This window comes from Scomber japonicus, chromosome 17, assembly GCF_027409825.1.
Source record: "Scomber japonicus isolate fScoJap1 chromosome 17, fScoJap1.pri, whole genome shotgun sequence".
In the NCBI taxonomy this organism is placed as follows: domain Eukaryota; kingdom Metazoa; phylum Chordata; class Actinopteri; order Scombriformes; family Scombridae; genus Scomber; species Scomber japonicus.
Genome location: NC_070594.1, coordinates 27,198,375 through 27,224,926, shown reverse-complemented (window position 1 = coordinate 27,224,926; position 26,552 = coordinate 27,198,375). Strand labels below are relative to the sequence as shown.

Below are 26,552 nucleotides of genomic sequence, written 5' to 3'. Positions count from 1 at the left end.
AATGAAGGGTGTTACATCTCATCACTTACACTGCTCAGAGATGGTTTAGAGAGACTGAAATTTAGACATAGTCAGTGTCCCTCTATTTTATATGCTACCAAGAAAATATGCTGATGCTGAAATATAACTGCTAACATCAAGGGAGTCTTGTCTTTTGTTACATGTTTATGTGAACTGGTTGAACCTCACAGCCATGATGTGGTCAGACAAAGGTCATAGGTTAAAAAAAAAACCTAAATCAAAGCAGGAATTTATTTTTGTATAATAATAATGTATTTATTTTTGAACTGCATACTATCTATTCATTGGATTGACAGAAAAAGTGCATCATGATATCTATTGTTATTGGGACAGTCTGAGTGTTTTGATCGCTCCCTGAGTTGGAATACATTCTACCAAAGTGGTGGACTTTAGATTAACTAAAGTAAAATACTATCTTCTCCACTGGGTTTATGTATTACGTATTATGTATTTTAGATTATTCAACATAAAGTGCTTCCTACCTTTTCTACTGAGATCCCCTTTCTCCCGAGGACAGCATCTGTCTCTTTCTCCAGCCTGCGCTGTGACTGATGGATTCCACTGACTGAGGCTTTTCACCAACTGCTCCTCTCATGTTCGCTGTAATGATCTCCATTGTGTAACTGCAACTGTGGCTGTTAGCAATGCCGCCATTCTTCTCAAACAATGCAGCTGCTTTAATTATGATTACCTACACCGAGTTCATGCATCTTCCTAATTACACCCGACAAGCGTTTTTTAATCCAATGCCAAGAGTTTGGTATTTTAAGAAACAAACCTCTTTACATCCATAGATACTTGTGCCATGGTTTCAGTGTATGATACGAAAGCAAAACAAACTTAAGATGTCATTGATGGAAACATCATGAGACTGCTGTATATCAGGATAGAAACAAAATATGGACAGTGTCATGTTGTACTGCAGGGTTTGCAGAGACTTCAATCCTCAGCTCTGTCTCCTGCCAACATGGAAGTATTTAATACATAGTCTCTCACCAACCAATCAATCAATCAATCAATCAATTGATCAATCAATCATAATTTGTATAGCGCCAAATCACAACAATGAATCCCTCCTCATACATGACTATATCTTGGACAAGGGGCTTGATTTCATGTCTCTAACTGAAACCTGGCATAAACTAGGGGAGAAGTATGTACTTAACGAGGCTGAACACCAGGCTGAACTGAAACTGTCTCCCTTGCCAATGCCAGATCTTTCTTCTAATGCTTTAAAATGTTAAACCTCCATACTCCACGATGGTGTTTCTCATCTACCATGCCCCCCCCCAAACTAAACTCATCTTACCTTAATAAGACACATAATCTCCTCCCCTCACTCTGCTCCATGTCAATCAATTGTTGGTGATATTAGTATGCATGTCGACAACCTCTCATGTCCGGAGTTCCTCAGTCTGATTAAGTGTCTTGGCCTGAAGCAGCATGTTGATGTCCCTCTTCACACCAGAGGGCACACACTCAACCTGGTCATCATTCGCTTGACTGATCTGGGTTCGTCTGACTTCAAGGTGGTCTCAATGGATTTCACATTCCTGTCAACCCCTATAAAAGCTTTGCGTCAAATGCTTTTTCGGAACTAGAGATGCATTGACCCAGCTGTCATGACTATGGACCTCCAGCACGCCACCTACCCAGCTTTTGCATCAGTGGATGGACCAGTGGCACTCTACAATACATTTCTGAGCAGTGTCATTGATCCTCATGTCCCTGTCAAGACAGGTGAGGTAAAAGCTGGATATATCCTGGGTCGATGCTTCAGAAACTCTGGGCTTGCTGTCCTTCCACAAACATCTAAGGTCTGACTCACTTATACCCCCTTAAAGATGCTTAGTCACAGTTGTACTCCAACCTAATTAATAACAAACTTGTGACAGAAAACACCTCCTGAATTCATAATCATCTTCCCCAATTGAGGCTACTGAAGAGTGATGTAACACCTTCATTGGCAATTTCAGTGCCATGGTCAAGAACATCTGCTCTCCGGCTCTCCGTCCGATGTCCAGCTCTTCCTTTCTGACTCCTCCTGCCATCAAGCCTTGCGTCAGGCAGAGATACATTGAGAATCCTCAGGAAGGTGAATCCCTACTTGTGTCCTGGCTCCCATTCCCACAGCTCTGCTTAAATCATACATCCCCATTCTCAGCCTCCCGATCACTCAAACTGGTAATGTTCCATCTGCCCTCGAGGCCGCCCCCTCCTCAAAAAACCTGCCCTGTACCCAGAAGCTCTTGTCAGCTACAGACCTATCTCCAACCTGCTATCCCTGTCCCAGGTATTGAAGTAGGCGGTCTCTTCTGAGCTTCAGGACCACCTTTAACATAACAACCTATTTGAAAAATTTCAGTCAGGCTTTCATTCAGCACACAGCACTGAAACAGCTTTGTTCAGCGTTGTGAGTTCAGTTCTGGCACCATCCAGTCTACCCTCTACATGCTCCCCCTATTGCTATGCTGATAACCAACTGTACAACAAAACTGCCCCAAGCCCATCTGCAGCTATGTCACGCCTCAGCATCTTACTTAAGGAAATAAAGGCCTGGATGAGCACAAATGTCCTACAGTTGAACAGTAGCAAAACTGAAGCTCTCCTTGTTGGCATTCCAAACCAGATTCAGTCATCCTCATACCTCATAACACCTATGACGGCCAGGACATCACCCTTTCCTCCTGTCTGCCATGCTGACAGGATCCTGATGACAGTTCTGTTTTCATTGTCTCCTTCAGGATTTCTAACAAAGTCCTGCTCACACACTTAATCCATCAAGAAACATGCACCTCCCTACCTACAGGAACTGATCACACCACAAACCTCCACCCACACCCTCAGATCTGCCAGCAGCGTGCTCCTCTGGGCCTCCAGTGCTAAGCTGTGCACCATGCGGCGATTGAGCCCCGTTGTCTGCTGCCACTACACTTGTGGAACAGCCTTCCTAACCATCGGAGGACAGGACAGAACCCAGCAATCATCTATATTCAAATAGCTCATATTACAAATCACAGCAATCATGTCCAAATATTTGTTTTTATCCAATTCCTGTTGCTTCTTCTCTGGTGTAATTTGATGCTTCCTGCAGATTTTTCTTATTATCTAGCAATCCTAGAAATTGAGGAGTTTTGCCTTTTGAGCCACTTAAAGGCTTTTAATTTGAAGCCCTACTGTATTTGCAGCAAATATGGAGTTTTATTGACATTGGCTTAGCAGCAATTAATGATCCATGAGATGGAAATAATTAGTGAATGAAAACAATATTCTGTTTGAGAAGAGAAACTCAGAGTATAAACTTAATGCTGTGGAAAGATTGTCCTTAAGTTATCAAGACAGCACAGGGTTGCATTAGTAGCCAATTGAATGAAGTACATTGTAATTAAAGCCTGTTTAAAATAAAAGTTGCAGCTGAGTTAAAAAAAAAAAAAAACAGCCCCAGCCACTTCTAAGAATTTAAACCTTTAACCACACACTTGAAAGTGCTTTGTAAGATGCTGTAGACTTTATGCCTTCCATTTCACATGACTGGTTATGACTTTTGTAAAACATTGGACATATGAAAATAATCACATTTTGCTAAGTTATGCAGTTTAGAAGTTTAAACTGCCTAAAAACATCCAAATGCTCCCCAAACTAACAAACTGACTTCAATATTTTTTACTGTGGTATGTTGGCATATTTTTGCACATCCACAGTCAAAACTGATAATATATTACTACCAAGATCTCATTTTAGTTCTCTTCTGGCGATCCATTCTTTTGGCGAGTGGTGCTTTCATGTAACTTCTCAGCATGGGACTTTAATCAGAAGGAACTCAGTGGGAGACGGTGCATCTTCTTCAAAGCATTTTTTTCCCTACTGGCTCCCTCTCATGACCAAAAAAAAAAAAAAATCAATAACAAAATTAAATTAAAAAACAAAGGTTGCTTTAAACCTCTTTTTAGTCGGTACTGCAGGTCACATGGCCAACCATGACTTAGAGATTTCACTTCCCCTGCTGGGCTCTTAAAGTGTCTTTTCAGTGTGTTTGGAGTGACTGCAGGAGGCCTGGCAGGATAATTACATTTCCAGACGTCACAGGCAGGCCAGCTGTAGTGATTCCAGGGTTACGCTCACCACTGTTGGCTTCTGCTTAATTTCATATGCTACGCCTACATATTTAATCAAGTGTGTCTAAGTCATTTAAACATTCTCTTTGATATGTTTTCATATTTTCCATATTCCTATATATTTCAATTCATTTATAAATATATACTCATTTCTGATTATATTTGTACATTTTTCCTCCAGCTGTTTTTCAGCTCCGTCTGAAAGTAACAGCAATTAGCTATATATTGTGAGATACATTCTCAGAGAGCCCTTCAGTCCTCCCAAACAGGTGGAGGGGCATACACACACACACACACACACACACACACACACACACACACACACACACACACACTCATTTTATCTTTTTCAGAATCTAAGAAGACTCATAAGTAATGAAGTTAGCAGGGACTTACTTTAACAGACTAACTGCTGTTCAAAGTCAAATGTGCTCCTGCTTCTTCTTGTATTAATCAAAGAGCGCACACTTAACACAACTCCACTACTTTTACTTTGATATTTCTGGTTACTTTGAATTAAGTCCAATTTATATAATGGGTTTTCATCTCAGGCCGCACTGCCACTGCATAATTTGACAAGGTGTGTAAAGCTCCGATATCCACTGTCACTCGGAGCAGCTCTGTTTGAAAAGGGGGAAATGTTGCCAATCTAATAACTCCTCGGTTCACAAAGCAGGGGATTTTCAGCTGATGGTACAGACTGGTGCGGGTACTGCCTTATAGGTTGTCACTATTTTATCATGAAAGATGGTTTAGAACTGGCCATTAAATACATTATTGTAAAGAATAAGATTGGAGTCAAATGCTCTATGACTAAACTCTCTCATGCTGCCATGTCCCTGCATGAACCCATATGGAATCTAATAAAGTCCTTCCAGTATTTCTATAAGTTACACACTACAATTGTTACTGTTGATGAGTGTGTTTACATGAACATGGACCAGTATTCTGGTTAAGTGAATATCAGAAATATGGGTTACAATGGCTTGTGTGCACCTGATCCAGGTTTCTAATCACTGGTGAGCAGATGCATTGTCAGCACAAGTAACCTCCAAGTAGTCTAAGTTTCTAAATTAGCCAGTCAGTTACTGTACAAGAAGTCTGATAGTGGTAACAGAGGGAATATATTTTATTGTTGCTCCCCTCTTCCATTAATGTCAATGACAAATTTGACAACTGAATCCTTCTAATTATCCCATAACACTCAAGCAGAGAGAACCATTATATACACATCTTCTTCTGCCATATTAAGATCACCATTAAAATTTGTGACTGAATTATCATCTCCTATCCCCCATCTCAGTGACATCTCTCTGGCTCACGCACCAGCTGGCAAATAAAGCATGAGAATTGTGTCCCTTTTGTCCTGTCATGTCTGAATAAAGACATAACAGACATTTAAATCTCCCGTGACAAAAAGCATCACTTTAAGACTCAGATGAAGCCAGGGTTGTTCCATATTCCAAAGCTAAAGACACACTTTGATCTGCACAATGTACTGCAGCTGAAACAATTCATTGAATTTGATTAGTGGATTATGAATGGAAATGAATGGCAACTATTTTAATTTTGTTTTATGTCACACTTTAATATTTGGTGTGAGGATGTACTGATTTCTCTGGCATACTGCATCATGTTTTTAGTTATTGACTGTTGATGGACAAGATAAACTAACATAAAGCATCAGAGTGGGATTAAGACATTCCCAATAGCATTTGTTTCACTATTTTCAACAGTAGATAGACCCAACAATGGAGAGAATAGTTTCCAGATAATGATCAATAATGAATCAAATCCTTAGTCACAGCCCTACTAAGTACCACACAATGTGAACACCTGTGCATCAGAGACAAGATCCACTAAGTCAAATGTAATTCATTGACAACAAAGGGGCGTTTTTGATAACATTTGGCTTCTTATTTTCAGAGGACTAATGTGTTTTGTCCAATTTAAAGCACCTTTCTGTGTATGCTCATTTATTTATTTAAATACATTATTTCATTTTGAACTCTTTGTATTTAATTTATGACTGTGGTTATTGTTATTTTTATGGATATGCTGTGTTTATTTGGATGTGTTAGAATAATGGGTAGAGGAAGATGAATAACCTGCTTTCATATATTTCATATAGACGTCTTATCCAAAGAATGATCAGGATAGTAGTGTGCATGTATTATTGTTAATGGGCCTCATTTAGAACATATTCATATTCTTAGTTTGTTTATAGAGATGCAAAAGAAGGGCTGATGAAAATCATTTATGAAATATTATTGTTATTTGATTCTGAGAGATCATTAGCATAATTGATGTCATAAGATTACCATATCAGATGGCCTGTTTCTCTCCATATGTGGACAGGTTTCATTCACAAAAATGTTCCAAAAGAGTAAAAAGTAGAATTTGAGGTCACAGCAAACACATGAATCAGTGTCAGCAGTCGTATTAGAGGAGCTCAAACAATTAGAAGAATCTCTCAGAGCAGCTGTACTATGACAAAAGTAAAGAGGGAATGCTTTGATGTGAAATTAAAAAACATCTTTTCTAAAGCAAAGTGTTCTAAGTCTAGTAAGAGAGGAGTTGAGTGATAGTCAGAGAGAAGAGAATATTATAGGTGATGTAACACTGTCAGATACTGGACCGAGAGCTGCACAAACACCCTGAGCCAGCTGTTTACTAAAACTACTCACATGTAGCTGCAGTGCTGAAATATGACAATGACAATCATTACATCTAAAAACCTAAGTAAACAAGCAGCCATGACGATGATGATCAAATGGTTAACAGAATATTACATTTGCTTTCTAATTAACATATATGTATTAGTTAATTATGATGTCATATTTACATTTTAATTTATTCATAGTAGGACAATATGATTTCAGATCAATTTGTCCTTTTCCCCCAAATGGAGACCGTCCGGCCTGTACATAAATGATATAACAGCTCTGAAGCACTCATTAATTTTATTCATACCTCAGAGAAACTTGTGTGCAAGAAAATTGGTGAACGCTGTAAATTTTCTTTCAATCGCTCGTACTCGTCATTTTGAATGAATCTTTTCATATGAGTGTTCTTGCATGAAGTCCATTGTTTGGTACCTTTTACAGTAAAATCCAATTTAAAAGACTCTATAAGTAGGCTTATCTTTCAAAGACAGTCAGCTATAATGTGCCTCCAGATGCTTTATTCAGTATATGGTTAGACTGGAACACAGACCCAGACATAGCCAGTCATAACATAGAAACACACACACACACAAAAACCCCTGACCCCCGACCATATTGTTTAAAAGGCATCCCGTGCCAGCTGGAGAATATGAGTACAGACACATGGTGGATGTCCTCACAGAGGCTGGGCTAAATCCAGGCTTACGCTCAGAAAACAAAGCATCATTTCCACTTATGTAACATGGGTACTGAACATGACCACATGTGCAGCCTGTCGTGTAACTTAACCTTCTCTGTTTTACCCAGCAGTGTTTGAATGTGCTCTGTTTTTCCATTTTTTCCCCCCATTTCCCCTTTGTTTATTTCTCCTCTTGTCTGTTTCTCTTTCAGTCCGAACCGCTCTAATAGCTATAATCGGATTCATGCCAACAAAAGGAGAGGGAGCAATAGGATCTCTTGATTATACACCAGAGGAGAGGAGGGCCCTTGCCAAAAAGTAAGATTTGGTTGATGAAAACCTTTCCAATTTTTACTCCCTGCACGCCATGTGATGTGTTGTGTGTGTATGCAGTGCTATGGATGGAGAGTGATAATGAGGTGAGTGTGGAGAATGGTGTGGAACACTGTGTATCCTACTGATCAAATGATCTTCGCACGCCGGATTAGCAAACACACGGGTCAAGGATTGTTTTTATCAGCGTCGGCATGTCGTCTATGACGCTGATTAGATGGCATTAAAACAGCAGATTCCTTACAAGCACATAATGTAATCAACACCTGAGCCTCAGTGGGCATTCCTCCTACTAATAACCGCCTCGTCACAATTGCAAAGGAGCATGCCCAAGCCGGTCCCGCTTGTGACAGATGACAAATTCATTATGACCAAAATACCTTGTCTCTGGAGGGAGCATGAGCGGGCACGTTGGTCTTCATTTCACACCGCATTGCTCCCACCAAATGCCACAATGCCAGGTGAGAGGATCCATAGAAATAGCTCTTCTATTAGCAGATGAGACAAGGGTCTGTATCAGCTGGCTGTTTCATTAACACATGCAGTAACAATAAGTCATTTTATTTATATGGCACTTTTTTGTAACGATGAAGTAAAACCAGACAAGGGTAAGATAGTAAAATGAATAAGATTTAATAAATGACAACATAAATCAAACATTTTGAAAAACTTTCACAAATAGAAAAGTTTTAGGAAGAAATTTAGAAGAAGCTTGCGATTCAATTAGCCTAAGTTCATTAGGGAGTGAGTTCCATAGTGTGGGAGGTCTAATAGCAAAAGCCAGATCAACCTTAGTTACAAACCGTGACCTGGGAGTAACCAGCAAGACTCCATCTGAATGGCCCAGAGGTAAGCTTGGGTATTGTTTAAAACAATATGATACCAGCACCAATCCAAGTACTCTTAAGCTGATACTGACAACAGTTTAGTATTTCATTGATACCCATCATGTGAAAAGAAGCATTAAATGACATAAAATGCCACCACTCCTCCACATCTACATGATTAGATTTTTACATACATGCTTTTAGTGCTGCTGTGACAGTGGGCCAATGCTTGCGTTGATTGTTTGTGAGCAAGTCCATACAAATAATCATATTTTCTAGCTCTGGGTGCAAAAAAGAATGGATTGCAGGTATCGTTTGACGGGAGATGTTTCAATACTACTTGGTATCAATTTATTTCCTTAAAGGTATCAAGTACTGATACCAAGCCCTACTGAGAGGGCACATACCAGGTCTCTAAATCAGAGATGTATGTAGGTTTGAGGCCTTTGAAAGGCATAAAAGTGGGCAATATTTTTATGCTTTTTTCTATGTTTGTATCATAAACAGATTACTTTGGGGTTTTGCATTGTAGGTTAGACCAAAAAAGACATTCAAACATGTCACTTTGGACTCTTGGAAAAGTTAGTTGGACATTTGAAGCCATTGGCGCTTCAACATGAAGTTGAAGCGCCAATGGCTTGGTAACAGTCAGTGCCAAGATGTTTCACTAGCCTGCAAAACACTCAGGCCAGAGCAGTGTCAGCCTTAGCTCAAGTTTTTACTGTAATTCAGCAGTAATTAAGCAGCTGTGTGTGTCTAACTGTCAATGGTGGAGCTGTTGAATGGATTTATGGAGTTTGTTAGTTGCAGCGGTGGCTGTTAGCAGTTAGCAGTTAGCTCCTTGTTAGCTAGAGGCAAAGCAAGCAGCTGTCAGACTTTACACCTGTTTATCGCCGTAGGACTCCACTCATATCAGAATGTCTAGAGGAGGTTTATATTCTCTGATGTCCTGTTGTAAGTCACTGCCACTGTGAGAGGATATGAGTTTAAACCTCCAGACTTTAGATTTAGAAAGAATTCAGACTGAAATAAAGTTATGTCTCAGTTGCCTCAAAATAGTTATTTATGGTCTTAATCAAACTTTAAGACCACAAATAACTATTTTGAGGCAACTTTGGGCTTTTCAAATGATGATGAGTAAGTGTATGCTTGTAAATCATCCTTTAAACCTGCCAAAAACTCTGCTGGAGCAATGTGAGTTTGTGATTATGTGGAAACTCCTCATAGTAAATGTTGTCTAAATGAAATTATACACACAAGAAGGTTTTGCTTTGAGGGCTCTTGAGGGATAAAACAAATTGTAGAGTGATGGATTAGCCGGTTTACACAAAAATATTTGGCAAGTATTTTCATTATGAATTAATCATTTGAGTAATTGTCCAAGCAAAAATGCCTTCAAGTTTGCAGATTCTAAATTCTGCAGTTTGTCAAGATTTTATGCTTTTTTTTCTGTGTTTGTATCATAAACAGACTGTAGGTCAGACCATTCAAACATCACTTTGGACTCTTGGAAAAGTTAGTTGGACATTTTTAGCAGATGTCTGTCATTATACAGACTAAAGAAATGATTAAATTGAATAATGCTAATCTGACTAGAGCTGCAACAAAATATTATCACCATTAATTAATCTGACAAATAATCATTTGGTCTGTAAATGATCAGAAAACTGTGTCATGTGCTTTTTTTGGACTTGTTCACTTTCCAGTAACATTCAGATTGTCTCCAGAGTCTTGAGTGGGGCTGGAGTGCGATCATTGAACCAGGGGACCTTATTTGATTTTTGTTTCCTAGCTTTAAATAGTGCAATTTGGTGGAGGACGGATCACTGATTATTAAATGAATCCAAAGAATCTGGACTGAGAGGAAATAAAGTGGAATTAAATAAAGATGCTTTACAGAATGTAGCTGCAGATCCAGTGTTGAGAATGTGACAATGTTATAGGATGGAGACTAGAAATGGAGAGCTGCTGCCGTGGATCAGCCTCTGGTAAGCACGTTACATTTCTTCTCACACTGCTCACATGCATACAGTTTCTCTCTCCTAGCCAGGCCTCCATCATCACCAGACCCTGTGATCAAAACTGCTAAAAACAAAGACTAAAGCAGTTTTATGTTAAAAATGTTATGTTTCTCCAGCGCTGTTTGGCTGGCATTGAACCGAAGCCAGTTGAGTCGCATTGTCAACGCTATAAACAGTTCTTGAAAACAACTTAAAATCTATATCTGATGTCTAAAATCCTTAATTGGTTAAAAGATGTATGTAAAAAGAGTGAGTTGTAAAAATGTGGCTTAAAATTGGATTTAAAAAAGTCAATTTCTGACACAGTATTTGGCAGCTAAACACAGACACATGTGTGGATAGACAGGAAGATGTACTCTGCTATAAATATGTGGCTGCTTATCTCCCTGATGGATTTTTTTTTCACCCAGTGTGAGGCTGAGGCAGCACTTCTCTTTGGCTTTTTCATCTCCTGTTTCTGTGCCCCTGGTGATTGTGAGAGCTGTCAGTCAGTGAAGGGCCTCTGCACAGCAGGAAAAGACTCCTGTCCAATATTTTCTGAGTTTGCTGACTTTATAACTGACAAGTAAGCTGCCAAAGAAGTTGGACAGCTTATGTGGCACGACAAACATCTGTGGAGATCTGGGACATCTCACAAATAAATATGAAAATGTCACTCACTGCTGACACTTGACTACACAGTTCATATACAGACCTGCTGTATATTGGTTCTTAGAAGTAACTGAATTAAAAGCGGACAAGAACACAGTATTTTGGTTTATTTAACAATGCCACAAAGACATTCAGTTTGTTCTAAATCTTCAGATTCATCCCACAAAGCAGCACACATACTATATATATCAAAGTCTGCTCCTATTGATTCAAACTCAGAGGTGATACTAGTTTCTTGATTCTAATCAAATTGTACAGCACTGAACTAAACTAAAGGGATGGTTGTTTTATCAAATTGCTGAGACTGTTGCAACAAAACTGGAGCTTCTCCAAAGTTACATATTGTGAGTCCACCTCAGAAGGTTGGTCATTAGTTTGATAGAAACAGAAAAGACTCAGGCTGTCCTTATTATTCAACCCCAGGAACATTGCACACTTGCATATAATATCAGGAATGTATGTATATTGTAGATGTCTATAATTGCAGATTATTTTACACAGAGATTGTTTATTGTATATAGTATTTTATTTTCATTTTTATTCAGTTTCGATCACTTTCACCATTACGAGGCTACTGAAACTGAGTTTCTTCCTAGGGGAAACAATAAAGATACCTTACCTTACCTTACTTTACCATTATCAATTCTGCTTGTCTTTAACGATTCCTGGTCAAATTTTAATCTGGAAAAAAAAGTTGGCCTACACACAGGTTCTCAGTGAAGCAACTGATTTATTGTCTCCACTGTCAATGACCTGGCATGCTGATCAATATATGAAACATAACTGCTAGATAAGATAAATGGTCTTTACCGCTCCACTGCTAAAGTTAGTATCCTATCACAGTGACGGCGTAGAAAAGTTCACAGTAAACTTTCATGTTCATCTCACAAAGTTAAGTATTTAGTCATTAAACCAAAAAATGCAATTTCTGCCAGAACTACAAGATAGCTGAAGGTAACTTTAGCCTCACAATTCTGATGGATCACACAATTTGGAACCGGCTCTAAACTGGAACCTGTTTTTATTTCCCATCCCTGTTTGGAAGACAACTGCTGATACAATTAAAGATTCCAAAGTCTTCTGCAGAAGGCCACACCTCTAGCTAGTTAGCATGCCAGCAGAAGCGTGTATGCTAAAATATTATAATAACATACATCATTATCATCTTTTAATGACTTATGGGAAGCAAATTCTTTTTCCCTTCTTGGGCTGTCATCCATCGAGTCACGAGCCAGCCATAGTCAACAAGTGTGTGTGTGTGTAGCAGTGTAGGAGCATGTGTCACAATCACACATGCTGTTTTCGGGGCATTACTCCAATACACAATCACTGTAGCTACATCCATAAAATACACTTCAGGTTGTAATGTTGTGGCTAAAATGTGGACAGCTGTTTAAAGTAGAAATCAAATGAATGACACAGACAACAGCTGAAATATGACATCAATCTATTGCTTACATTTCTAAAGTTAATATAATGTTAATGTTAAATGGAAGACTATACCCCTACACCCTGCTGTCTCCTGCTACCCCTCCACCTCCCCTCAGCTGTCACATTATTTGAAGCTACATTAACTTTTTGGTGTACAGTAGTTACAGCAGTATATATTTTCTTCTACCCTCCAGGCCATGGTGCCAACATTTTCTACTGCTTCAAGCTCTGAAAATAATTGTGTGGTCACAGACTCCTATATTTGTCCCCTCTGGCTCGTAGTGGGCCAGAGGGGGGCACGGTTACTGTCACGCCACGCATTAATATTTAACAACTCAACACTACATTGGAGGCATAACAAGGCAAAATGCAAGATAGTGCCATGTTAGTAATTAGGGGCATGTTTCCGCCCCTTTTATTTTGCATTGCACAGGCATTTTTTGTTAAAACATAAGGATGTTTAAAGCGGTTTTGTTGGTTGTGTGTGATCTAGCATTTGGAAAATTTTCTAGCCAGAGTTGTAATCATTTGAAAGGTGTCAGCAGATGGTTAGACAAAAAATGACACCTGCTATATTTGGTGTAGGTACAGGTGAGACGATCTAACTCAACCATTGATCCACTTTTAATAAGTTGTTTCCAGGCAGTTTATAATACTATTAGTTAGGTAGGTAGGTAGGAAACCTGATTGATCCCCCCCATGATTTAAAAATACCTCCAGACACATCATTAATTATCTGTTCTGGAAAGTTATAAAAATGATTCGAACTGCTGAGAGGTAGTTTTAAATCCCGTTAGACAATCCAACAAGGATTTAGTTTGAAGCATTCTGAAGCTTTGAAACCTTTCTGCCACTACATGATACTACACATGAAATGAAATTACAGGAAGGACACTTCTGAATTAATACTTAACACAACTCAGTTTGAAATTCACATTTGGCAAACCAAATCTCCAGTTTTGGCGTTTCTCTAAGAGCTTAGATGAGTTCCTGATGATCAGCACTTCTGTCCAAAACGGGCTCTAACAGTCCTTCAAGTGAGGAATCCTAGAGCCTGTGTGCATGGTGCCTGTATAAACGGTCATAGACCAGGGACATGATGACCGGAGGTGTAAGAGAGCATTGACCGTGTCATGATATAAGCCTGTTTCCTAATAAGCCTCTTTACCAGTTACATTATAGTCACTTCACTTGAATAGAATCCAATTTCCATTTGACTCAAAAAGAAGATTTGGATCATTTAATACCATAATGTATCCAAATCTATCCTTGCCACCTTTAGCCTGAGGAGCTCCACAGTGATGATGTGGTGTTCCTTAGAGCATGATTCATCCCTCCTCTTCACAGCTGTATCAGTCCATTAGCTGCTGCAAGGGATGATTAGCTTTTCTAAGACAAATCTACAAAAACCTCTTTTATGTGTTGCATTTTTATGTTGTTTTCCTTTTTTTTTTTCTTTTTCTTTTTTTTCCACATCGCTGCACTAAGCGGCTGCGTTGATCCTTCTCTTAGTGATATTGCAGCGAGCCCCGCTGTCAGAACTGACACGAGGGCCTAAAGGTGCTCGCAGAGGTCTGAACCCTAAGCAGGGAACTGGCATGCGATTGTGCTAAAGGTGGTGAAGGCAAAAACAAACCTGTCATCTGAGGATACGCAGCGAGGCAGCCAACAGCACAAACAGAAAAACCAAAGCAACACAAACAGCCAGGCACAGATGCACACTGTGTTTGATGCTGAGGCTTCTGCCAGCCTGTTTTACAGGGTTCATACACAACCCTGAAAAAAAAAAAAAGTCAAATCTTTATAATCAAGAGCCCAAATTACCAAGCAGCAGATGATGGTTACATTTTTCTTTGGCAGGAAAATCAATAAGTCTCCCGCTGTACATGCTGATAACTTTGTGAAATGTAACATTTAGGTGCCTCAGTAATTTAGAGCTCTTTGTCTGGTATTCCTTGTTCACGTTATTGCACGCTATGATCATCGGCCAACAAATCTAAACCGTGGCTCTAACAAACTGTTGATTGGCTGCCTGGTACACTGCTGGACCGTGTGTATAGACAGGCGTCTTCTTCATCTATTTGAGGACTAGGGTTTGATTTTAAGGAAAAGTTAGGAGAGACTTGTCAGATCCCAGAATCACAGCTCACATCAAGTGTTCAGTGGTCAAATATGTCTGCTGTTATGTTGTAGCTGGAGAAAGTTTTATAGGTATGATTAATAATATCTACATTATTTTCTTACATTGCTAACTCCATGCAAAAAAATGTCCACCAAGCAGGAAATGGTAAGTACATGTATAGAAAAACAACTCTGGTATATTTCTTTGATGGGCTTTCATTTATTACATAACTAACAATATCAGATGGAATACTGTTCAGTCTGATAATCATGTTGATCACTAAAAAGAAGTTGAGAAGTAAAAGCAGTCAGACACGTTGCTAAACTCAGAAACTAGCCACACTGACAGAGAATAAAAAAGTCAAACAGTAAAATTATTACCCAAACTGAATCTTGAAAACATCCATCATATTTAACAGATTGACTTTGAGCTTTCCTATTTGCCATAGCTATGGGTACACAGATGGACGGTGCTTTCACTTTCACTTTCAGTTTGACCTCCAAATAAAGTGGTTTAGACAATCTACATAAACTCTTGGCTTGTGTTCAACCGGTCTGTTCATCTGTTTCCTTTGTTGCCCCATGCGACTCTTTCTACTACCTTTTTTTGCTACCTACAATGCTGACCTAAGAAATAAGACCCAAGTTGTAGGAGTGTCCCAGCCATGTTTTTCTGGCCCCTATCCAGGTCTCAATACTGAGAGTGATGTGATGCAGACATAGCAGCAGCAGAAGATAAGTAATGTTGATTTAATGAGCTTCTCTCAAAGTAAAAGTCAGCTGTTGTCTTCTGACTTTGTCACATATTTTAATGAGCTACTTTATCAAAATACCTAAGATTCTGCTTCAAAACTATTAAGTTGATCAGCTTAAATTGTTGATCTGATATTAATGGAAGTTTAACTGGAGTTATTGGAACTATAGAAAGACTTGCAGCTGTCCACCTCACCTCACAAATGATCTTTACTGAATGCCAACATACAAACCAGACAATGAGTTCTGGACTGACGGTTATTCACTGACGGTTATTCACTGGTTAACATTATGTTAACCAGTGACAGCTGATAAGATCTTCTCTTGGTGAAAGTCACAGTCAGCTTGAAATGAGAAGCTGCTGGCTGACCGCTATTATTTGCCAAGTTAGAGTCACAGTTTATTGAATCTATGTATTTTGCCAACAAGGATATCAGAGTTTCGAGTCACTTGCACCAGCATGCTCAAATCCTTTTTTTTACAGTCCCACAGTCTGACTTTCACTCTCATATAGGAGTGAAATGCTGCACTGCAGGCCGAAAGCCAAACAGCACTGCAACTCTATCAGACTGAGGTGGACAAAACAGTGTAATAAGATGATTTATATTAGCCAATACTGATCCTTTAAAGAACTGATATGTAGGATTTAGCAGTGAGGTTGCAATCAACAGATAACCTCTTCCTGTTTCAAGCATGCAGGAGAATCTACGGTGGCCACGAAATTAAAACAAAAAAGCAAAAATCCCTCTCTAGAGTCAGTGTTTGGTGTTTAATTCTGGTACTACTACCTCATGGTGGGCTCTGCTGAAGAGGACCTGATTCCTATGTAGATATAAAGTCCTCATTCTAATCTAATTAAAACACAATGATTCTTATTTTCAGCTGATTTTACACTAATTAAATCATACTAATATTATATTCCACTTCTACCAAGTTCTGCTAGATGCCACTAAATTCTAGATACTGCACCTTTACAGTATGCCCAGATGGGCCTTGACACTGACCCTTAAAATCTGCTCTAGACCAGGCAGGGAGTTACGGTCCTCTGAAATGAAGCCAACGCAGAAGTAACTTAGAACTGCATTCTATCAAAAGGCCACCAGGGGACGACCGTCTCTATACAAGTCAATGGAGAATTCACCAACTTCTCACTTGATTTCTAACCTCAGTAAACGTTTTCAAAATGTGTTTATGGTCTCAATCGCTAGTTTAAAGCCTTCTTCAATGCAGTGTGAAATTTTGGCTTCCCTGATTTTATATTTGATGATAAAGCAGGGTATGCATTAGGGCGTGGCTACGTCCTGATTGACAGGTTGATTGCCCAATGTCCTCGAGATCCAGCCCTCGCAACCATAGCAACATCCCCGCTCCACCCATGGCCCCGCCTCATTCCCATACAAGTAGAATCTGTGTTTTTATTTTTCCCAGCATGCACCTGAATTTTTCAAGATGGCGCTGGCCAGATTCGAAACTATTGGCTTCCGAGCAGCAGTCCGCAAACCACCGATGTTACTTCCATTTCTTCTATACAGTCTATGCTCAAGACATCTACCAGTCACTAGGGGGTAGTAGAACAAGCTGTAAACACACAACATGGACATATTATTACATTTGAAAGCTGTCCATTTACACATTCATTGGTGCTCGGCAGGTAGTGCTCAGTGGGTCCATCACAACATTTTCACTATAAACAGCTGCCTGCTGCTGCTGCTGCTGCTGCAAATGAAGTTGATGGAAGACGTGAGACTGAATCAAAACAGCCTGGTTGTAGGTAGTAAAACACTCGAACTGTAAAAACCTCTTGAGGACTGTGATGTACTGTGGTGATCATTTACTGTGGTTTCATCACTACTCACAACCCCTTTCATATTATCATTCCATCCATTGTTAAAGTTGATTCATTGACAATCATCAGTTGGGACTCACTAGAAGTGTGCAGCAGTGTATTTACCTGCCTGTATTTTCTTCTTATGTTGCTGTGTTGTTCTGCATGTCAACCAGAGCAGACAGGATGAAGCTCTGCATTCACACATAACCACCAATGCAGATATGTTTATGTGTGCTTTACAATGATTTTTCCTTATTCACAGCTTTATGATAATAATAATAAATGTACTAATTAGTGCAGCTTTAAGCAAGTAGTATTTGTGTATTTAAGGTAAAGACATAATTAATAATCAACATTCTGGATGTGGTGGAAACTTTCCTATTTCAAACCTAATGTCATTTCATGTATTACAAGCATGAGTTTCCCTATACTGTATATTATACACACAAATTGCACTGAAGGTTCTCTTGGCAGGTTAATTAGTCAGTGAATTTGGAAGGTTAACCTGATGTAATGTGATCAGTGAGCCTGAACATTCACGTTGAGTACTGTTCATAATAAACACTAACAGATCATTTATTCTGTGTTTGAACCGCTGCCATTGTGCTCGTCTCATTCTTTACGTGTCACTGGTAAAGACTCGTGTTTGCTTGTAGAGTGGAATTGCCTGATTAGTCACCAAATGGCCCGATACACTCCTGCAATCAGGTTGACCTCACCCCCCCATCTGCTACCTGTTCTCCGGCAGGTCCCAGGACTTCTGCTGTGAGTCGTGCGGCTGCTCCATGCGCTCGGCCCTCCTGGCTCTCACCCCAAACAGCAACCCCAGCCCGGAGGACCACCAGGCCAAAGAACTGGCCCAGCAAATCAGCTTCAAGGTACAAAACACAGGCTGATACACAAGTTCATGTTTGATTTTCAGTTTCACTCAGCCAATTTAAAAGAAAATATATTTTCCTTTTTCCAACAACACAACAGTCGGTATGAAATGCCAAAATACCGAAATTTGCATGTTGTCCATTTTCACACCCACCCAAACACCACAGAGAATCAGAAACACAAATATTGCAAATCTAAAAAAACCAAACCAAACAAAAAAAAAAAAAGACAGTACATAAAAAAGCAATAATTAATAGTAATATACATACACATTTAACCCTTACATACTGTTCAGGGTCAAATCTGACCCATCATTATGTTGGAGAGTTGTAAAAACATCCTATATACATTACTTTTAGGTGGACTTTTCCTAATATGACCAAAAACAGCTTCATATTTTTATTTTTGTGCAGCTGATACACATTTTTGTACACTCAACCAAACCTGACCAAATCTGACCTGTGTTTATTTAAAACAATTAAAAACTGACCATTCAAACATGTTGTTGTACTCATCATATTATATCAAATGTTCTCCTGGACCATAAAATAGTGATTGCTTATGTCTTTTTCTATAGATAAACACTCTGTTTGCTCTCTGATTGGTGTAAAGACTAATTATGAGTCAGAATATGAACAGTATGTGAAGGTTAAAACATATAATACATGGTAATATAGATCAAGTGCTAGTCACAGTTGTCCATAACCTTCTCTGCTGTGATTTGATTTCAGTTATGGTAAAGCACAGTTTTAGTGTTTCCATGTCTGTCAGAAATGGCTGCATTCACTCAACGATTTAACCCTGAGAGCAAAAGAACAGCTGACGGCATAAGCTGCAAAGAACTGTGCACTGCCATTTTCCTTTCTTTCTGTCTGTGTGCACTCACATTACACCATTACTCATCACTTTAACAATTTAATATTCCATATCATTTAATTGAGAATACCAAACATCTTTCAAACTCAACACTTCCTCCATGTTTACTTGTTGCCTTGATGAATTGATTATTTAAATATATCACGGGGCTACTTCTCTCAGAGTCATGAGTCATGTTATACTCACCGCTGCTCTGATTTCTCCTCACAGAGCTGCTGTGAAGAAGCTGTTCTACTAATGATTTAATTCACCTCACAGTATTGTCACTTCTACTCATTTGTTAATGAAACTTCAAAGACTTGTCATCCACGCTGGCTTAAAAGTTGATCTTAAAATAGTGTTCACCATGGAAACAGCTCTTAGCTAAATAGCTCTGCTGATACAGATATTCTGAAATACTAATAGAGAAAAGTCATAGTGCTAAATGGTAAATAAATACTGCTTTCTTTCTTTTGATCCCAGTTAGTCAGTGAAACTGGAGACTTCACACTTAAAGCTTTCCAGCAGCTCAGTAGGTTTTTAATCTGAAACATCTGCAGGCAGTTTAACAGATAATACTAGACGTGATAAGAAAATGTTTAGTTATTGAACATTATTTCTTTTTTTAATGCATGAATGGCTTTTATTTAAGAATTTATGGTAATCATAACAACTGACGACATCTAACCAGAAGTCAGTTAGTCTATCAGCCTGCACTTCAATCCAGATGTTCAGATGTGTTTAACTGGTAATTAACCCAGTGAGCCAGCATGAGGGAGGAACTATCACATGCTGATGTATTTAAAAAAAGAATAATTGTTATCTTTAACATCACTGAATATAAATGTTGTCCAGCTGTATGTCAGGAGCAGAGATGATGATAGCTGTGTGTGTGTGTGTGTGTGTGTGTGTGTGTGTGTGTGTGTGTGTGTGTGTGTGTACGTGTACAGGCAGAGTCCAGTTTATCCAGACAGCCGAGCGAGAGCGGAGGTGCAGAGAGCGAGCCTTCCACACTCACCCAGGGAGACTCCTCCACATCTGCAGGACAGGAAGCTGATGTGGAGCCCCAGGCTGAACTGGTAGGTGTTACACTGCCACGGTGGGGTTTGCACATGTCAGCACATAACCTGCCTTCAGCCAGGTCACCTCCTATAGAACAGTGGATGTTGCCAAGGTAACAACTAGTAGGGAACCAAATGAACAATAAACTCAGGAGAAAGTCAAAAGATTGCAGTTTATGATCATACTATTTTACCCAGTAAACTGCAGAAAAGTGGGAATGTGGCGACATCAGTGACAAAGAAACAAACAAACAGTCAAACAGTCTGGACACAAATCCCCAGAGTTGTCCAATGGTATAAAAAACTGAAGGTGAATGGTAAAATAATGACCCACACTGCCTGCTGTAAACATCCATCACAGCTTGCTGTTCAATGAGCTGTTACTGCACAGATTTCAGGTTCTGACTCGTCATGTTTATTTCCACCACCTGAGATCCCAGCATTTAACTTATAGAATATAATGTTATCTTAACTGATCAATAATATGAAAATGGTAAAAATGGTACAAATGTCATTTAAATGATATAAAACCAACAAAAATACTAAATGTACATTTTAACAAACCTGATACTTTTCACTGACTCATGTAATAATACATTGGCTGTAATATAATAAAACAGTGTGTGATTGGTAGGCTACATTGGTAGGTGTCTCCACTGATTTGACACATCAGCCTCTCTGTGGTATTCTTCATGAGGAGAATCTGAGCCTGTCTCGTGTGGAGCCTTCCACAGTCTGAGGACTGAACCCATCATCAGGTTTTCTCACCTTAAACTTTGAAACCTTGAACAAAAAACCACATTACAAAGTTTGAGCAAGGAAGTGAAGATGTGGGGGTGTACTCGTTCAGCAGGGTCCAAAGGTATGCACCTATACTATCCAATAGATGCACACTAAATGAGGTTTATTCCTTAGTGTCGTGAAAAAATCATTCGTATGAGTTCATATGAGTTGAATTGCTGCCTCCCTAATTGGAGTATGTGCAGTGTAGGATTTATTTTAACTCTTTTTGAACTCTCATGTGTTGAGGATACTGCAGCTCCAATGAGGATGTTTGAATCTTCTACCTTCATGATGGACTTCTTCCTTTGTAACTGGCCAATAGTTCATCTAAGAAGCTACTGTTATTTGACTCTGAGGGAGCAGCACTGAAAGCTGACACTGAACAATTAGACTAATCTATAAATCTCAGTGAGACATGAAACACAGAGTTGAAACATACTCCTCCTCATGTTTGTTCTAATTAAAACACAGATCCGTCTTCAGTTTTGTTTTTCATCCATTTAAGCTCCAGAATATTGGACAGAGGAGCGATGGGTGTTCTCAAGCTCCACATCCTGCAATCAAAAGGATTATATGCTGCTGTCTGTGTGCAGTCAATTACCCATCCTTCCCATTGTTCCTGTTAATTGGTGGCATGCTTCATCACCTGATGACATCCCAGCGAGCTCCACAATCATTTTTAATGCAAATGGCAGGAACTGGTTCTGCAGCCAGTACTGGTTGTATGTGTGTGTGTGTGTGTGTATGTGCGTGCGTGCGTGTGTGCATGCGTGCGTGTGTGTTTCTATGGCTCCTTTTCACCAGTTTGGATGATTTGGGACAACTTTGGTTGCCTAAGCGGATTGATTTTGGCACCAGCTGCTACCCTCAGAGTTACAGTGAGCGGGTCTGAAGGAACAGAGAGGGGGGTAAACTTAGATTAATGTTTGTGAGTTTGGATGAATTGAGAAGGGCTACGTCAGAAATAGGACTCGCCATCTGCCGTAGAGCTTGGAGACTTTAAATTCATCCAAAATGAGAGGGACTGGCCCGCGGTAGAGATGCAGTAATACCAATACTGATATCAGATATTGATCTGATACTGACTCAAACAGCTGGATCAAGTATCAGTGACAATGACATTATTAAAAAATACAAATCAGTACATTTAAATCTATGTATTTCTTTGTTGATCTCAGTCTCCTGCACACAGTGAAACATACAGCTTATTACTGGTATTAGTATTGGTTCATACTCAAAATCCATATCCGTATGGGTAACAGGACTTATTTAAGTGTTACCGGTGCGTCCTGGGTATCCCACACTGCCTTGCCCAGCTGAGCTTAAAGAGTACAGAGAGATAACTGTGTATTGTTTACCGCCTCTCCTCCCTCCAGCCATCTCTAATTGGGTGAAGTGTTTGCTTTCTGTATGAAAAACTGAGCCCATCAGCTCCACTCAATGGTTAGTCCCCCCCCCTCCCCCCCGCACAGCCTCCTGCCCTCCACAGAGGAGTCACTTTCAATGAACAGCAGCAACATAACTTTATCTTTAGACTCGAACATAAAGTATTCACGCTAGTTTTCAATGTGCTGATCCAGGAAACTCATGAATTACACATGATTTCTGTGAAGTGTTTTAAGAGGAAGAGAATGTCTCTGGTGGCAGCAAACACACACAATTTGTCTAATTAGCTTGCAGCAGTCTTTTATTCTTATGTATACACTACTTGTCCAGACATGGTTTTGTGTAGTTGTCGATGTAAGCGTGTTAATGAAAGTGCATGTAAATCTTTTGGTCTCTAGAGCGTCTGGAAACAAAGTAAAACATGTCCACCACAAGTTCACACAACTATGAGTGATGTTCTGATATGTGTCTAGTTTTGTCCTACCAACTGTCCAAAACCCAAAGATTGATCTTACAATCATACAAGACTAAAAAACAGAAAATATTCACATTGGAGAAGCTTAAACTAGTCAGTTAGTTGCTTTAAAATCTTCTCCAGATATCTTTAAAAATTATAATTTCTCTGTTTTTTATCCACAAAAAGTTTGCAATTAAAGGGTTAAACTTTCTTTAAAGCTCATCTCCTTCTTCCTCATCTGAAAGTGGATTATCATAATTGTTGCCATTTACTTTTTCTTTAGTGTTAGTTTCAGCTCTGTTGTTAAGTTTAGTCTCACATCTTCCTCATCCCATCATCCTCTACAGGCAGAGGCGTCTCCAGCCCCCAGTGAAGAGGAGCCCCAGCCCCCCGCGGCCCCCAGCGTAGGTCGTCCTCTCAGCCCCCGGCAGCGTCGTGCCCAGCAGCACAACCAGCAGGGCCAGAGAGACGGCAGAGAAGCAGCCAGCCGGTTGGCCTTCATCGCTCCTCCTCACCAGCCTCAGGACGACAGCCACGCAGGCTCAGCCGTGCTCATCGTGGTGCTCACTCTGGCCCTGGCCGCGCTCATCTTCCGCAGGATCTACCTGGCTAACGAGTACAAGTTCGACTACGAGCTGTGACCGCACTCGGCTGCCCCCCCCCTCCCCTCTCCCTCCTTCCTCAAACCCAGAGTCAGCACCTCCTTCTATACAGGCCCAACAGAACTATAATCAGCTGCAGTGGAGCCAGAGCCAGGGCCAGAGCCGAGGCGGTGGCTGACACTGACATTGTGCCCTCCCTGCTCATTAGCACAGGGTTCAGTCTCCACTGAGGGGAACTCTGCTTCCTGCAGAGGAGGCGCTGCTCTCACCACAACACCTCCAGGGTGTCTTTTAATCAATGTGAATTTTACTCTCCAGAGTCTCATGCATTTTTAAGAACGGAAAGCTTTGTTATGTTTGTGATCAGTTCAGCAGCAGCCACACACACACACACACACACACACACACACACACACATACATCCCCTTTCATGTAATTGTTGTCTATCCTAGGGCTGCCACTTGTTCCGGTTATTTAATTAAAACTATAATATAATGTGTCAACAACATGGAATTAAGGGGGATTTTGTCTCAAAGTAAGGATTTCATCATGGAACATGTGCACACTGTGTATGAGCAGGCTGAGTGTCACACTGACGACTTCTTCATGTGCTTTAACTTCCTGATAGATCAGCTCACGCACAACACGGGGCTCTGTTTTAAAGGCACAAGTGCAACAACCAGTCCACAGTGGTGGATGAGAGTCTGTAGCAGTGCTGAACCAATCACAGAGAAGCATGACAGCTGCTCAACAAATGGAGAGACGTCTTGATGTGAGCAGAAGCGCTTTGAGTTCGTAACAGTTAATTAATAGGATGATGTGATCGCATTAATCCGACACTCTCAACTGATCATTTTCCATTGTGAATGATCACAGTAGCGTCTGCAGCGTAACACCACTTTGTTAAAAATAGGTGGAAAGGAGGCGGTGATGCACGGGAATAATGAGGCACAGTAAAGTAAGCAAGCAGTCTGATGTGTGGTTAGTGTTTGACTGTGATGTAATCACAGTGGGAGGTTGTGTGTAAAGGCACTGCACTGTGGCAGAGGCTGTACATTAGAATGACCTGAAGGAGGTTTTCATACAGCATTATGCAACTGTGGACACACACTGTAAGAAACAGACTTTTTTTAATGCTCCTTTACATCCAGCTACTGGTTGGAGATTGTTTTAAAACATTTTTAAGACGCATAAAATATAATCCATTCCAATAGGGTCATACAAAAGTCTCCTCTTCCTTCTCCCTCATTAAAAATCCACAACATGCAAATTTTAACAGCTGATCACAACACATGCCTTCTACTTCACTGTAATGTCTATTCTCAGTGTTTGTGCACTCCAGGCCTTTCCACATCACGGCCGTGTAGGTTACATGCAGGACCATGATTGGCTCTGAAATTGTGACATCACAAAATCCCGCTGGTGTGTCCGGGTGTTAAACTGAGATTTCCTCCTTCAGCAGGTGAAAGGAAGTGAAGAGGCTTTAATTCAAATCGTTTGCTTTTTACATGATGAGCTTTATTTTAATTGTTGCACAGTATTTAGTTTGCTGTTGTGTTGCTGTTGCTTAGAGTCTCCACAGTAGCAGCAGAGTGCTGCACAAACAGACCTGGAGTCAGTGGCAGCAGCTCCTGTGTCTATAAACTACAACATTCAGACCTGTTTCACCACATAAACCACTGTAATCCTTATATAGACATATACTGAATGTTCACACCCACTCACTGTTGTGTATCTCACTCTACCAACTCACAACAGTTCAATCTGACCTGCGGAGAGTGAAGCTTATTGGTGGTCACATCTGTCCTGACACTTGACTGAATTGCTCTTTAATAAGAAGAATTGAATTACAAAATAACACAATACATCTCAAATTGGGAATGTTTTTAAGACTAAATGTTTAAATGAGGTTGCTTGGGTGGCGTAATTGAATATTTCTTTTTTTGCTATAAACACAAAACATTTTCCATGCATGTAGTATGTATCAATAAAACATTTACAGGTATTATTGGTTAATTTTAACAAGTTATGTTACAGCTTTTGGTGATACAGTGATTTCCTTTTACATAGTTTATTGCTTTTTTTATTCCAGCTGTTTCCAGTACACTAGCTAAGACATTCCTTAAGTTTTAATGGTGTAGCCTGGTTGAATAAATCACTAGATTGAAACTCAACTAGTAGTTACTAAAAAGTTGGGAAGGATTCAGTGTGTGAGGTCAATTTTAAAGTCAGAAAAACAGCAAAGTTTGAGGGCGCTGGTTGTTGCACCGCCATGAAAACAGAGCCAGTAGTGTAAAAAAAAAAAAAAAAATTCTGCAATTCTGTGACGGTAATGAGCTGACTGATTCAGGATCAGCTAAATACAGCATGCTTACCCAAGTACAACATGTGGGCGTTGTTCTTTGAACTGCTATCACCACGGCAACGTTTACCAGCGAGATAATTTAAGGGATTATTTGCACAAGTTAAACAGGAATGTGGTTTTCATGAAAGCAAAGCGCTTACGATGACTTGGCAGCATACACGTAGCTCTGAGGTAGTTTGTAGCATTCTACCTGCTGAGGGGAACAAATCTGTCTCGGTAGTTTTATTTTGTGGTTTTTTGAGCAACGTACTCGTACCTGCATGTGTCCAGGTGTTACTTGAAGGCAGCAGAGATCTTCTGGGAGTATCCGCGTTCTCAGAATCTCTTCATATCTGCCTCTTCACTTATTGTGCCCAGGGCTGGTATACTGAGTTATAAACAGCAAATAAATCACTGAATGAAAGAATGTGTTTGTCATGTGTCAGCTTGAATAAAGATTTATTGTACCTCAGCATCCTTCAGGGGATATCTGCCATTCATGTGACCTTTTTAAATAATTAGCAGACATGATGATATGTCTGCTAATTACCAGGTTATAATGTGTTGAAAATACATTTAGCTACCCTTGTCATCTCACATTTTCTAATAGATATCGCCGTAGCAACCACCAATGCAGTGATTATAGCAGAAATCAGAGACAACACTGCACTATTTATAGCTGCTATGACACACAGGAAGTGAGCTGTGTATTTCTGGGGAAGATGTTCAGTTGGATGGA

At 39.9% G+C, this 26,552-nt stretch overlaps 1 protein-coding gene across 1 annotated transcript in view; it reads left to right on the top strand.

Moving 5' to 3' along the window:
* Window positions 1–26,290, top strand: part of ube2j1 (ubiquitin-conjugating enzyme E2, J1) — a 48,912-nt gene extending 22,622 nt beyond the window's left edge. The window contains exons 5-8 of the mRNA XM_053337170.1: window positions 7,694–7,799; window positions 18,195–18,324; window positions 20,131–20,259; window positions 23,215–26,290. Of these exons, the coding sequence (XP_053193145.1) occupies window positions 7,694–7,799; window positions 18,195–18,324; window positions 20,131–20,259; window positions 23,215–23,508 (659 nt within the window). The 3' untranslated portion in view covers window positions 23,509–26,290. The remainder of the gene's footprint in view (window positions 1–7,693; window positions 7,800–18,194; window positions 18,325–20,130; window positions 20,260–23,214) is intronic.
* The last annotated feature ends 262 nt before the right edge of the window (window positions 26,291–26,552 follow it).